The sequence below is a fragment of the Bufo gargarizans genome, chromosome 3 (assembly GCF_014858855.1).
Source record: "Bufo gargarizans isolate SCDJY-AF-19 chromosome 3, ASM1485885v1, whole genome shotgun sequence".
Lineage (NCBI taxonomy): Eukaryota > Metazoa > Chordata > Amphibia > Anura > Bufonidae > Bufo > Bufo gargarizans.
The window spans coordinates 14,998,672-15,010,705 of record NC_058082.1 but is presented as its reverse complement, the minus strand read 5'-3'; the positions used below and the strand labels follow the sequence as shown (position 1 = coordinate 15,010,705).

At 47.4% G+C, this 12,034-nt stretch overlaps 1 protein-coding gene across 1 annotated transcript; it reads right to left on the bottom strand.

Annotated features, from left to right (window-relative positions):
* Positions 1 to 718: 718 nt before the first annotated feature.
* On the bottom strand, positions 719 to 4,640 carry LOC122932236 (olfactory receptor 52K2-like; the record flags this gene model as incomplete). The annotated part of the gene is made up of 2 exons (XM_044286529.1): positions 3,729 to 4,640; positions 719 to 727 (listed from the first exon to the last, which is right to left on the bottom strand). Coding segments are annotated over exons 1-2 (921 nt in total), but the record flags the coding sequence as incomplete, so codon positions are not given.
* Between the last annotated feature and the right edge of the window lie 7,394 nt (positions 4,641 to 12,034).

Sequence of the window (12,034 nt, the reverse complement as noted above, 5' to 3'; positions counted from 1 at the left end):
TTAAAATCCCCACCCCCAGGTCCCGCTAAGCCACGACCCAAATCCGGTTAGGCCACGCCCCCTCACACTCCGCAGTCAATGGGGATTGAAAAAAATGAAGGTAAAAATCTACTTCTGTCGGCTGCAGGGGTGGGAGGGAGGGTGACTTTCTCGCTGCAGCTCACGCTCAGACAGCACATTGCAGTAGAATGAGCTGTTTAAAATTACATCCCTGCTTGAGATAGTCCCCAAAAATGCATTAGCCAATAGAAGCCTGGTCACATGACCCTTATCAGCCAATAGAAGCTCGCAGTTCCTTAGTCTCCACATACACACAGTTTTACACCAGGTTTCCATAACAACCCAGCCAATTTCCATAACAACCCAGCCAATAACAACCCAGCCGTTCAACATCTCAATTCTCTAGTGGAGTGCTGACTGTATTTTTTATGTAGTACTTTTTGGTTTGCAAAATAGTTAATAAAGGTAAATAAAATGAGCACTCGCTTAGTAATTCAGATTTTATTATATATATATATATATAATAATAAAAGTGAAGTATAAAATTTCACCTGGGTCAAGATAGGTCATAGGGCGCTGTGGATGACACTGTTAAGGGAGCGGAGTGCTGTGGAGGTCACAGTTCTGACAGGCCCCGAATGTACTGCCTGTCAGATAGATCCAACTGTATTGCCATCCTCAGGATGGCAATACAATTGAATCTAATGCACTTCAAGAGCTGAAGGACCTGTGATGACATCACAGTCCATGTGATCAGTTCTAAATGCAGTAGCTGAAAAGGACCTGCGATGATGTCACCGTCATGTGACCAGTGCAGGAGAGGACGGCTCAGCAGTGAAGATAAGTCCTGGGAAGAAGCTGTGGTGAGATCTGTACATGAGGAGAGGTAAGTGAAGGGGTAAATTACTCAGTGTGAGAGGCAGAGCAATGTTGGGAGTTGTAGTTATTTAACTGGGATGTTATTTACATTGGACTGAATATTAAGGGGTAATGTTATTTACATGGGACTGTATATTGAAGGTGGCTGGGGTGGGGGGTGATGTTATTTATGTGGGACTGTATTTTGGAGGGGGCTGTAGATAGAGAGGGATGTTATTTACATGGGACTGTACATTAGAGGGGGCTAGAAAGATGGTGTGATGGCATTTACATGAGAATCTATGGCGGAGGAGGGAAATAATATTATTTACATGGGACTGTATGGTGGAGGGGCTGAGGAATTATAATTTCTGAGGACAGTAAACGGAGGAATATAACTACAGGGGGCAATGCAGGGGGCATTATAAATACTGGGGGCACTTCAAGGCGAGCATTATAACAGTAGGGGGCAATATAAATACTGGGGGCACTGTGTGGGCATTATAACAGTAGGGGGCGATATAAATACTGGGGCACTTCAGGGTGAGCATTATAACAGTAGGGGTTATTATAAATACTGGGGGCACTGTTGGGACATTAAGAGTTCTTATTACTACTAGGGGCTCTATAAGAGGGACTTAGAGATCCACATTATTTCTATTAAGAGCATTATGGGGGACTTTTTTTACTACCGAGGGGTCTGTAGAGAGCTTTATTACAACTGGACGAACCTATTAATACTACTGGGCTCTTCTACTAATGGGGGCACTCTTGGGGAGCACCATCACTGTTGGGGGCACTGTAGGGGGCAGTATTACTAATGAGGGCATTCTAGAAGAGAATTACTATTGGTGGGACTATGAGGAGTACTATTACTATAGGGGGCACTCAATTTTCTTCAGGATAGTATTTGGGGGTACAGAAAACTGAGGAAGCTAAGATGTCTGTGTGTCACACTCTGCAGAGACGAGGCGGCTGAGAGAAGTTGTCCAGATGGAATGGAGAAGAGGATGACAGAGAAGATCTACATCCGAGAGGACGTCACCTGGAGGCACTGAATGTGACAGGTATGTGCTGCTGTATAGCAAGTACAGTAAAATGTCTTCAGTGCTAGTGTTTACAGGGGGAGGGGTTGGGGGGGCGATTGGTTGACTTTGAGAATTGGCCAAAATTCATTGGGGCTTGTGCCCCGGATCTTTTGAGATCCTAGCAACGCCCCTGGGGGCAGGTAGGGTGGCCATTCAGGCCACCCTCAAAAGACGGACTTAAAAGCCCAGTCCCCAGGTCCAGCTAAGCCACGCCCCCTCCTACGCCGGGATTGAAATAATGAAGGTAAAAGTCAACTTCTCTCTGCAGGGGTGGGAGGGAGGGTGATTTTCTCCCTGCATCTCATGCTCAGACAGCACAGTGCTGCTGTATGAGAGTGAGCTGTTCAAAAGAACATCCCTGTGTCCTTCCAGGCCCTGCGCCAGACGGAGGACAGGGACTCTGAAAGCCGGACTGTCCGGCCTAAAACCGGACCTCTGGCCACCCTAGGGGCAGGCTGCTGTAGAGGTCACAGTTAAGGGGATGGTCCGCTATAGAGGTCAATGTTAAGGGGGAGATTGCTGTAGAGGCCACTTTTAAGGGGATGGGGTGTTGAGGAAATCACTGTTAAGGAGATGGGGTACTATGGAGGTCACTAATGAAGTGGTGGCCACTGTGGAGGTCACTGTTAAAGGGGAAGGCTGCTGTGGAGGTCTCTGATAAGGGGGCGGGATGCTGTGGAGGTCACTGTTAAGGGGACGGTCCACTATAGAGGTCAGTGTTAAGGAAGCGGGGTGCTGTAGAGGTCATTGTTAAGGGGGCGGGGTGTTGTGGAGGTCACATTTTAAGGGAACAGAGCTCTTAAGGTCACTGTTAAGGGGGCAGGTTATTGTGGAAATCACTGTTAACGAGATGGGGTACTGTGGAGGTCACTAATAAATGGATGAGGTGCTGTAGAGGTCACTGTTATAGTGGATACTGTCGATATCTTTAAATGACATACACAAAAATTAAATGAAATAGATGAAATATACCCGTGCAAAGCCGGGTCCTTCTGCTAGTTTATAATAAAGTAATATTTAAAGGGAACCTGTCACCAGTTTTATGGTGTCCTAACTAAGGGCAACATAAATAAGTGACTGATTCTTTTAGCAAAATGCTGGGTCACTTTCTTTAATAGACCCAGTCAATCTGCCAACATCTTGTATTGAAAAGCTCCAGCTGATAATGATGAGTCATGAATATTCATGAGCTCCTGACTCTCCCCGCCCACCTGCTGCTGAATGACAGTTTGTTTCCATAGGAATCAGCAGCAGGTGGGCAGGGGAGTGGCTATAGCTCTGAATTAAATATACGCTGGACTCAATGACATCACGCTGTACTCGAATCAGCTCATTAGCATGCAGCATCTTTTGTGTAGATTATGAGGTAACCATCTGTCACACCAGTAAGTGAATACATCTAAGGCACTTTTTAGTACTTAATGATTGTATATAATTAGTTAGATTATAATCAAATATCCACATGACAGGTTCCCTTTAAGTATTTTAATTTCTTAATTCCCGGAGAACCCCTTTAAGTAGCAGTTTCTGCTTTGTGGCCGAGAATCATGTGGCAAAAACCCTGAGCACCTTAAAAATATTGAAACTGGAAAAGGACGATTAAATGTAGTAAGAGGCAAAAAAAAGATACAGACCTGGAAAAAAGCTACATTAGTAAATTAGATTTTAGTTATCCATGTTGTGTCTACCATTCCAGTGTGACCGCTGCACACTGCCAGCCTTTGCCGCATCAGAGGAGGTATTGGTAGAACATATGAAGTGCAGGCTGAAGAACGATTTCACCCTGGTCCTAATCTGCTTGGTCTTTACCCCATACACAATGGGGTTAATGAGAGGTGGCAGCATCATGTACACATTGGCCAGTAGGATGTGAAAATGGTTTGGGACATTTTTTCCAAACCTGTGGACAACAGAAGACAAAATGGCAGGAACACAAAATGAAAGAATGGCACAAATATGGGAGGCACATGTACCAAGAGCCTTAGTCCTGGCTTCTGTGGAGGCCAGTCGAAACACAGCTCTAAGAATCATGACATAAGAGCAGATGATGAAGGTCATATCCAACCCTCCAATAAAAAATACCACCACTATGCCATAGATGTTGTTGAACGTGATATCGGCACAGGCCAGTTTCACCACAGCCATGTGCTCACAGTAGGAGTGGTGGATGACATTGGTCAAACAGAAGGGCAGTCTTCTTATAAGGAAAGGTAATGGCAGCATCAGTCCTACCGCTCTACTGAACGCCAACACACCAATATGTGCTATCAGCCATTTTGTTAGTATTACGGTGTACCTAAGAGGGTTACAGATGGCGACATATCTATCAAATGCCATGGCCAAGAGTAAGGCTGACTCCATAATAACAAAGGAGTGGAGGAAAAACATCTGGGCGAGGCACGCCTCAGAGTAAATCTCATGACAGTTCAGCCAAAGGATCCCCAACATCTTGGGTGTGGTGGAATTGCACAAGACTAGATCAATGGAGGACAACATGCAGAGAAAGAAGTACATGGGTTCATGGAGGCTTCGATCTATCCTGATGATGAAAAGCAGCGTGAAGTTTCCAATGACAGATGTGACGTAAACCACGGTGAAGACAACGGCAAGGTAGAGGTAGAGATGTTCAAGGCCAGGGATCCCCAGGAGAAAGAACTGAATGGGAAATAATTGGGTGTAATTCTGCTGAGACATGACGGGATATCTCATAGTCATCGAAGGTCCCTATGAAGAAAAGTGAGACATCATAAATAACATAAATTGGTATTGGGTCAGTGGCTACACCAGTGGCTATGGGTTGGTGCTCTATCACACGCGCAAAAAGACTTCTTTAAGTAGTTTTGGATGTGGGGGGCACTCCAATATCTAGAGTTGTATATGACGATAGAGCGATATCTTGGTACAATTTATATTTATTTGTTGAGAAACTGAAAAAAAAAGTGCCACGTGCAGTCATCGAAAAGGACAATTACAATTGTTCTAAAGAATTAAAACCTATTTCCTTAAATGGCTAGCTTAAGATAGAAAAAACAAACAAGGACAAAAATAAAAACTTTAAAAATGTAAGAGTAAAAAATAAATTAAAAAGACATTTAGTTAAGTGTCCACTTGATAGGAATTTTCATCCACTGATATCAGTAGGTTAATAGTCTTCTGACTTGTGCTCAGTGGATGGCGCTATTACTCTCAAGTCAGAGAGTGTAAAGCTACATTCACACGACTGTATTTTTGGCTCTGCATCCGTTCCGCAATTCATTTCAATGGGGCCGCAAAAGATGCGGACAGCATACAATGTGCTGTCCGCATCCGTAGATCCGTTCCGCGGCCCTGCAAAAAAGATAGAGCATGTCCTATCCTTGTCCGCAAGAATAGGCATTTCTATCATCGGGCCGGCTACATTCACACGGCCGGTATCCGTGTTTTGCAGATCTGCAATTTGCGGACCGCAAAAACACATACAGTCGTGTGAATTTAGCCTAAAGCGATGGAAGTAAAATGACATCTAATCAAGGTATTAGTTCACATTAATCATTGATTGTTTAGTATTAATGACACCGTCCTCCCATATTAGTAAAATGAATTATCTTGTTGTAAGGTTCATACGATAAGATAAGAGATAAGATGCCTTTATTGTCACTGTACAATACAATGTAATACAATGTACAATACAATGAAATGTTGTTTGGAGCAATCCTAGACGCCGTGGACAGAGGAACAAGAACTGACATCTAAACTAAAGCATTGCACTAGAAAAAAACAAAACCTTGCTCTAGAAGGCGTTACTAGTCACAGGTCACAGCATATATATAGTAAATGCTTGTGAGTATATACTTACTGATCAGACACCACCGCAGACAAGAGGTCATCATGGGGTCATGAATGCAGCGGTCACTTTCAGTCTGTGGTAGTTTCTATTCTAGGAAGGGGCAATAATCTCCGAGCATTTAGGAGACTGATTGCTTTGGGGTAGACGCTGTTCTTCAGCCTAGTGGTGCGGGCATGTAGGGCTCTAAGACGCCTACCAGAGGGTAGGGGAGTGAAAAGGCTGTGGCCGGGGTGAGTTGGATCCCCGCAGATAATTGTTGCCCTGTTGCTGCAGCGAGCAGTGAAGATGTCATCCAGTGATGGTAGCTGAGGACCAGTAATTCTGCCAGCCATTCTGATGATGCGCTTGAGGGTCTTCTTGTCCTCAGAGGAGCAGCCGGAGGACCCCACTGTACTGCAGGATGTGATCGCAGATTCTATGGTGCAGCTGTTTTGGGAGTTGTGCTTTCTTCAGACTCCTCAGAAAATAAAGCCTCTGAAGGCCTTTTTTTGGTAATATCTGTTGTGTTTTTTATCCATGACAGTTCCTGACTAATATGAACTCCCAAGAATCTGGAACTTTGAACTATCTCCACGTTTCCACCATTAATGCTAATGGGTTGGTGTCCATATTGTTTCTTCTTCCTAAAATCCAGAATTAGCTCCTTTGTTTTCTTGGTATTGAGTAGGAGGTTGTTGTTCTTCCTCCATATCTCTAGGTTCTCGGGCTCTTTCCTATAGGCTGTTTCATCATTGTTGGAGATCAGGCCTATTGCGATCGTGTCATCTGCACATTGTATAATGGTATTGGTATTGTGAATAGGTTTACAGTCATTTGTGAAGAGGGAGTAAAGGAGAGGGCTCCGCACACAGCCTCGCGGTGCCCCAGTGTTTAGTGTTAGGGATGAAGAGAAGTGCTTGCCCATGCGTACGATTTGTGGTCTTTTTGTAAGAAAATCCAGTATCCAGTTGCACAGCTGTGAGCTGAGACCCAAGTTGTTCAGTTTCGTTGCCAACTTGTTGGGAGGGATGGTGTTGACGGCCGAGCTGTAATCAATGAACAGCGTCCGCACAGCTGTCTCTCTGCTCCAGTGTGACAGCGCAGTGTGAAGGGTAAGTGAGACGGCGTCCTCAGCCGACCTATGTGCTCTGTAAGCAACTGGTATTGGTCCATGGAGGTGCAGATCCTGCTCTTCATGTGCCTGAGGACAAGTTGTTCAAAGTACTTCATAGCAATAGGAGTGAGAGCCACCGGGCGATAATCACTTAAGGTCTTCACCCCGGCCTGTTTTGGAATTGGGACAATTGTGGAGGACTTCAGGCAAGTGAGGACAATGGTCTGCTCTAGTGAGCTGTTAAATATACTGGTAAACACTGTTTTCAGATGTTTAGCACAGTTTTTTAGGACTTTTCCAGGAACTTCATCAGGGCCAGCTGCTTTGTGGGGATGAATGTGGCTGAACATCATGTTCCCCTCAGCATCAGGGAACATGATGGAGCCTCTTGCTGGGCTAATTTGATGACAGGCAGCTCATTGCCTTTGTCAAATCGTGCAAAAAAATGATTTAGGTCATCAGGAGAGAAAGAATTTCCAGTGTTGATAGAACAGGTGTTGCTCTTATAATTGGTAATGGACTTGATACCCGGCCACATGCGTCGGGAATCAGAGCTTGTGAAATGATGTTGTATTTTTGTTTTGTAGCAGCGCTTCGCCTCCTTAACGCCCCTCTTCAGATTGGACCGGGCTGTTTTGTACTCCTTTGGGTTTCCCTTTCGGAAAGCAATGTCACATGCCTTCAAAAAATGTTGGACATTTCTGTTTATCCATGGTTTCCTATTTGGGAAGGTTTGAATGATTTTGGTATCAGTGACATTGTCCATGCAGAATGTAATATAGGACAGGACAGAGGAGGCCTATATGTTTAAGTCTGGGTGATTTTCCTTTGTATCTGCCTGTTTAAACAAATCCCAATCTGTGTCCTCAAAACCATCCTGTCGTCTCATTGTGGCTCCTTCAGGCCAAACTCTGATTGTCTGCAAAGTAGGCTCAATCCTGGTGATAAAAGGTTTGTATGCTGGAGCCAAAAACAGAGACATGTGGTCCGACCTGCCGAGATGGGGGCAGGTGATGCTGTATAAGCATTTGCTATGTTGCAATAAACACAGTCCAATGCATTTCTCCCCCTAGTTGGGATTTTAACAAACTGGTAGAATTTGGGGAGCACAGTTTTGAGATTGGCTGTGTTAAAATCACCCGCTAAGATGAACACTCCATCTGGATGGATATTTTGCAGACTGTTCGTAATATCATGCAATTTGGACAGTGCCAGCTTAACATTAGCTTGTGGAGGAATATAAACCACGGTGAGATACACGACTGTGAATTCGCTCAGTAAGTAGAACAGTCTGCATTTAAGTGTCATAAGTTCTAAATCAGCAGAGCAATATTGTCCAGCAATGACTGTGGAGGTGCACCAAGCCTTATGGACATAAATACACACTCCACCTCCCTTATTCTTACCGGACTCAGCGGTTCGATCCATTCGGTAGACAGTCCGATCCGCAAGTTCAATAGCCTCGTCCGGGATGTTAGTATTTAGCCAGGTTTCAGTGAAAAATGAGACACAAGTGTTCATCCTATCAGACGAGATCCTCAGTCTCAGCTCATCGATCTTGTTCACTATAGACTGGGTATTTGCGACGAACAGGCTGGGTAGTGCTTGCTTGTTTGGGGGGTTCTTTAATCGAGTATTGATGCTGCCCCTCTTGCCCCGCTTCTGCTTCCTTTCCCGTCTCCTCCTGTGCCGTCGCTTTGACGGTATAATCATCCAGTCAGGCACCGATGTCCTTACAGTTGCTCGCTGTGCTTAAAATTAAGGTAATAACTATTGTAGGGGATTAGCTCTTTTCCAGGGGTTGCAAACAAACACTTCTTCACAGAAACCAGGATTTAGGGGCCAAACAGTGCTTTATTGTGGCACACGGCATAAAGCAAAAACACACAAAGCCAAAATAAAATACCTTGCCCGTCTGGGCCCTAACTAAACACATAGGTTTCCCTGACTCACCTAAAGCGTAACACAGTTCACACCCGTGATGAGATGCGGCTTTCCCAGCCCAACCTCCAGCAGCCTCCAGGCTGCTCCCACACCAGTGTCTCTTGGGGAATCGTGGTCTCTCAGCCCTTCTGGCTCAGACCACACAGAGCCACTCCAGCCTTCTGTGTGCAAGTCCCCCAAAGTCCAGGCTATTGCATAGCCTCGTGGCCCCTCAGCCTGGCTTATCTGAGACCACACTGACAGAGCCTCACCAGGCCTCTGTCTGCACACTCTCCAGAGTGAGACCCACCCAAGAACAAGTAGCAGGATTAAATAGGATCCCTGGACATGAGCATGCCCTAAGTCCCGGACCGGAGCCTGGGGAAAACACTTCAATGTTCACATTGCTACACTATGTAAAAAATAAGAAATTGGCATCTAAATGGAGAGCTCCCGGCTGCTGCATCCATGCGCGGTGCCATCAGTGGAAGCGCATCCTATGATCCTATTATCACACTCCAGTGACGGAATTATGGACGGTACGTTGTCCTTGTAACGGGGATCCAGCAGCGGGGCCACCCAGTAATCAGCACAAGGTAGAATGTGGCCAACTCGGCGGTCGTTGCGGAGACACTGCAGCATGTAATCGCTCATGTGTGCCAGACTGCCCAGAGGCAACGAAAAGCTGTCCTCTGTGGAAGGTGTATCGTCTGTGTCCTCTGTATCACCCCATCCACGCACCAGTGATGGCCATGAGCTGGTTTGGGTGCCACCCTGCAGTGAACACGGTTCCTCCTTCTCATCATCCTCCAGAACTGTGCCCTGACTGGACAATTGTGTACCTGGCGTTTGTGGGTGCAGGAACACACCCTCGGAGCCACTTGTGAATGACTGGCCGGAAAACCTATGAAATGATCCCACTTCCTCCTCCTCCTGTGCCACATCCTCTTCCATCATCGCCAGAAAAGTTTTTTCAAGGAGGCATAGAAGTGGGATGCTAACACTGATAATGGCGTTATTGGCACTGGCCATGTTGGTGGAGTACTCGAAACAGCACAACAAGGAACACAGGTCTCGCATGGAGGCCCAGTCATTGGTGGTGAAGTGGTGCTGTTCCGCAGAGTGACTCACCCATGCGTGCTGCAGCTGAAACTCCACTATGGCCTGCTGCAGCTCGCACAGTCTGTCCAGCATGTGCAAGGTGGAGTTCCACCTGGTGGGCACGTCGCATATGAGGCGGTGAGCGGGAAGGCCGAAGTTACGCTGTAGCGCAGACAGGCGAGCAGCAGCAGGATGTGAACGCCGGAAGCGCAAACAGACGGCCCGCACTTTATGCAGCAGCTCTGACACGTCGGGGAAATTTTTAAGGAACCTCTGCACCACCAAATTCAACACATGCGCCAGGCAAGGGATGTGCGTCAAACCGGCTAGTCCCAGAGCTGCTACGAGATTTCGCCCATTATCGCACACCACCAGGCTGACTGGCACCAACCACTCATCGGTCTGTTGTTCAAGGCCCCTCCACAACTCCTGCGTGGTGTAGGGTTTGTCCCCCAAACAGATACGTTTTATAACTGCCTGCTGTCGTTTACCCCGGGCTGTGCTGAAGTTGGTGGTGAAGGTGTTACACTGACCGGATGAGGAGCTGGTAGAGGATGAGGAAGCAGAGTAGGAGGAGGAAGCAACAGGAGGCAAACTGAAGCGCCCTGCAATCCTCGGTGGTGGAAGGACATGCGCCAAACTGCTATCCGCCTCAGGCCCAGCCGCCACTGCATTTACCCAGTGTACTGTTATGGAGATATAACGGCCCTGACCGTGCTTACTGGTCCACGTATCCGTAGTCAGGTGCACCTTGCCACAGATGGCGTTGCGCAGTGCACACCTGATTTTGTTCCCCACTTGGTTGTGCAGGGAAGGGATGGCTCGCCTGGAAAAGTAGTGGCGGCTGGGCACGACGTACTGTGGGACAGCCACCGCCATAAGGCCTTTAAAACTATCCGTCTCCACCAGACAGAATGACAGCATTTCAAAGGCCAGTAATTTAGAGATGCTGGCATTCAGGGCTAGGGATCGCGGGTGGGTAGGGGGTACTTCCTTTTCCTCTCCAGTGTTTGGGAGATGGAGAGCTGAACGCTTCCGTGGGACATTGTGGAGATGCTTGGTGACCCAGGTGGTGTTGTTGCTGGCAGATCCTCTGTTTGCGGGGTGGCAGGTGGCACTGTCACTCCAGAGGTGGATGAAGAGGCAGAGACTGCAGCAGAAGAGGAAGCAGGAGGAGCCAGAGACCTTTCTTGGTTTTTGAGGTGTCTACTCCACTGCAGCTCGTGCTTTGCACTTAGATGCCTGGTCATGCAGGTTGTGCTCAGGTTGAGAACGTTTATGCCTCGCTTCAGGCTCTGATTGCACAGCGTGCAAACCACTCGTGTCTTGTCAGCACATTGTCTGAAGAACTGCCACGTCAGGGAACTCCTTGGAGCTGGCTTTGGTGTGCTCGGTCCCTTGCTGCGGTGGGCAGTAGCAGGCGGACTGTCTAGGGGACGGCTGCTCCGCTGTTGCACCCTGCTCCCTCTTCTGCTGTGTTGGTGGCTCTGTGCAACCACCGCCTCTTCCTCCGAACTACACAGGTCACTCGCATGATCTTGATTCCATGTGGAGTCGAGGACCTCATCGTCCTCCACATCATCTTCCACCCAGTCTTCACCACTGCCCTCCTTGTCGTTCTGCACACTGCCGAAAGCCGCAGCAGTTGGCACCTGTGTTTCGTCATCATCCGATACGTGCTGCGGTGGTCCTCCCATGAACTCATTCTGAAACATAAGTGGTTGGGCATCGGTGCACTCAATCTCTTCCACTTCTGGGGCAGGGCTAGGTGGATGGCCCTGGGAAACCCTGCTAGCAGAGTTATCAAAAAGCAGAAGAGACTGCTCCATGACTTGGGGCTCAGACTGCTTGGCTGAATTGCAAGGAGGTGAGGTGAAAGACTGATGGACATGGGCTGCAGGTGCCAACTGTGGTCTTTCAGCAGGAGACTGGGTGGGAGACAATGTGAAGGAACTAGAGGCACTGTCAGCAACTCAATCTACTATCGCCTGTACTTGTTCTGGCTTCACCATTCATAGAGCCGCATTCGGCCCGACCAAATACCGCTGAAGGTTCTGTCACCTACTCGCACCTGAGGAAGGGGTTTCACTTGTGCGTGTAGCTGGCACAGATCGACCACGTCCTCTCCCTGCAACAGGAGCTCCA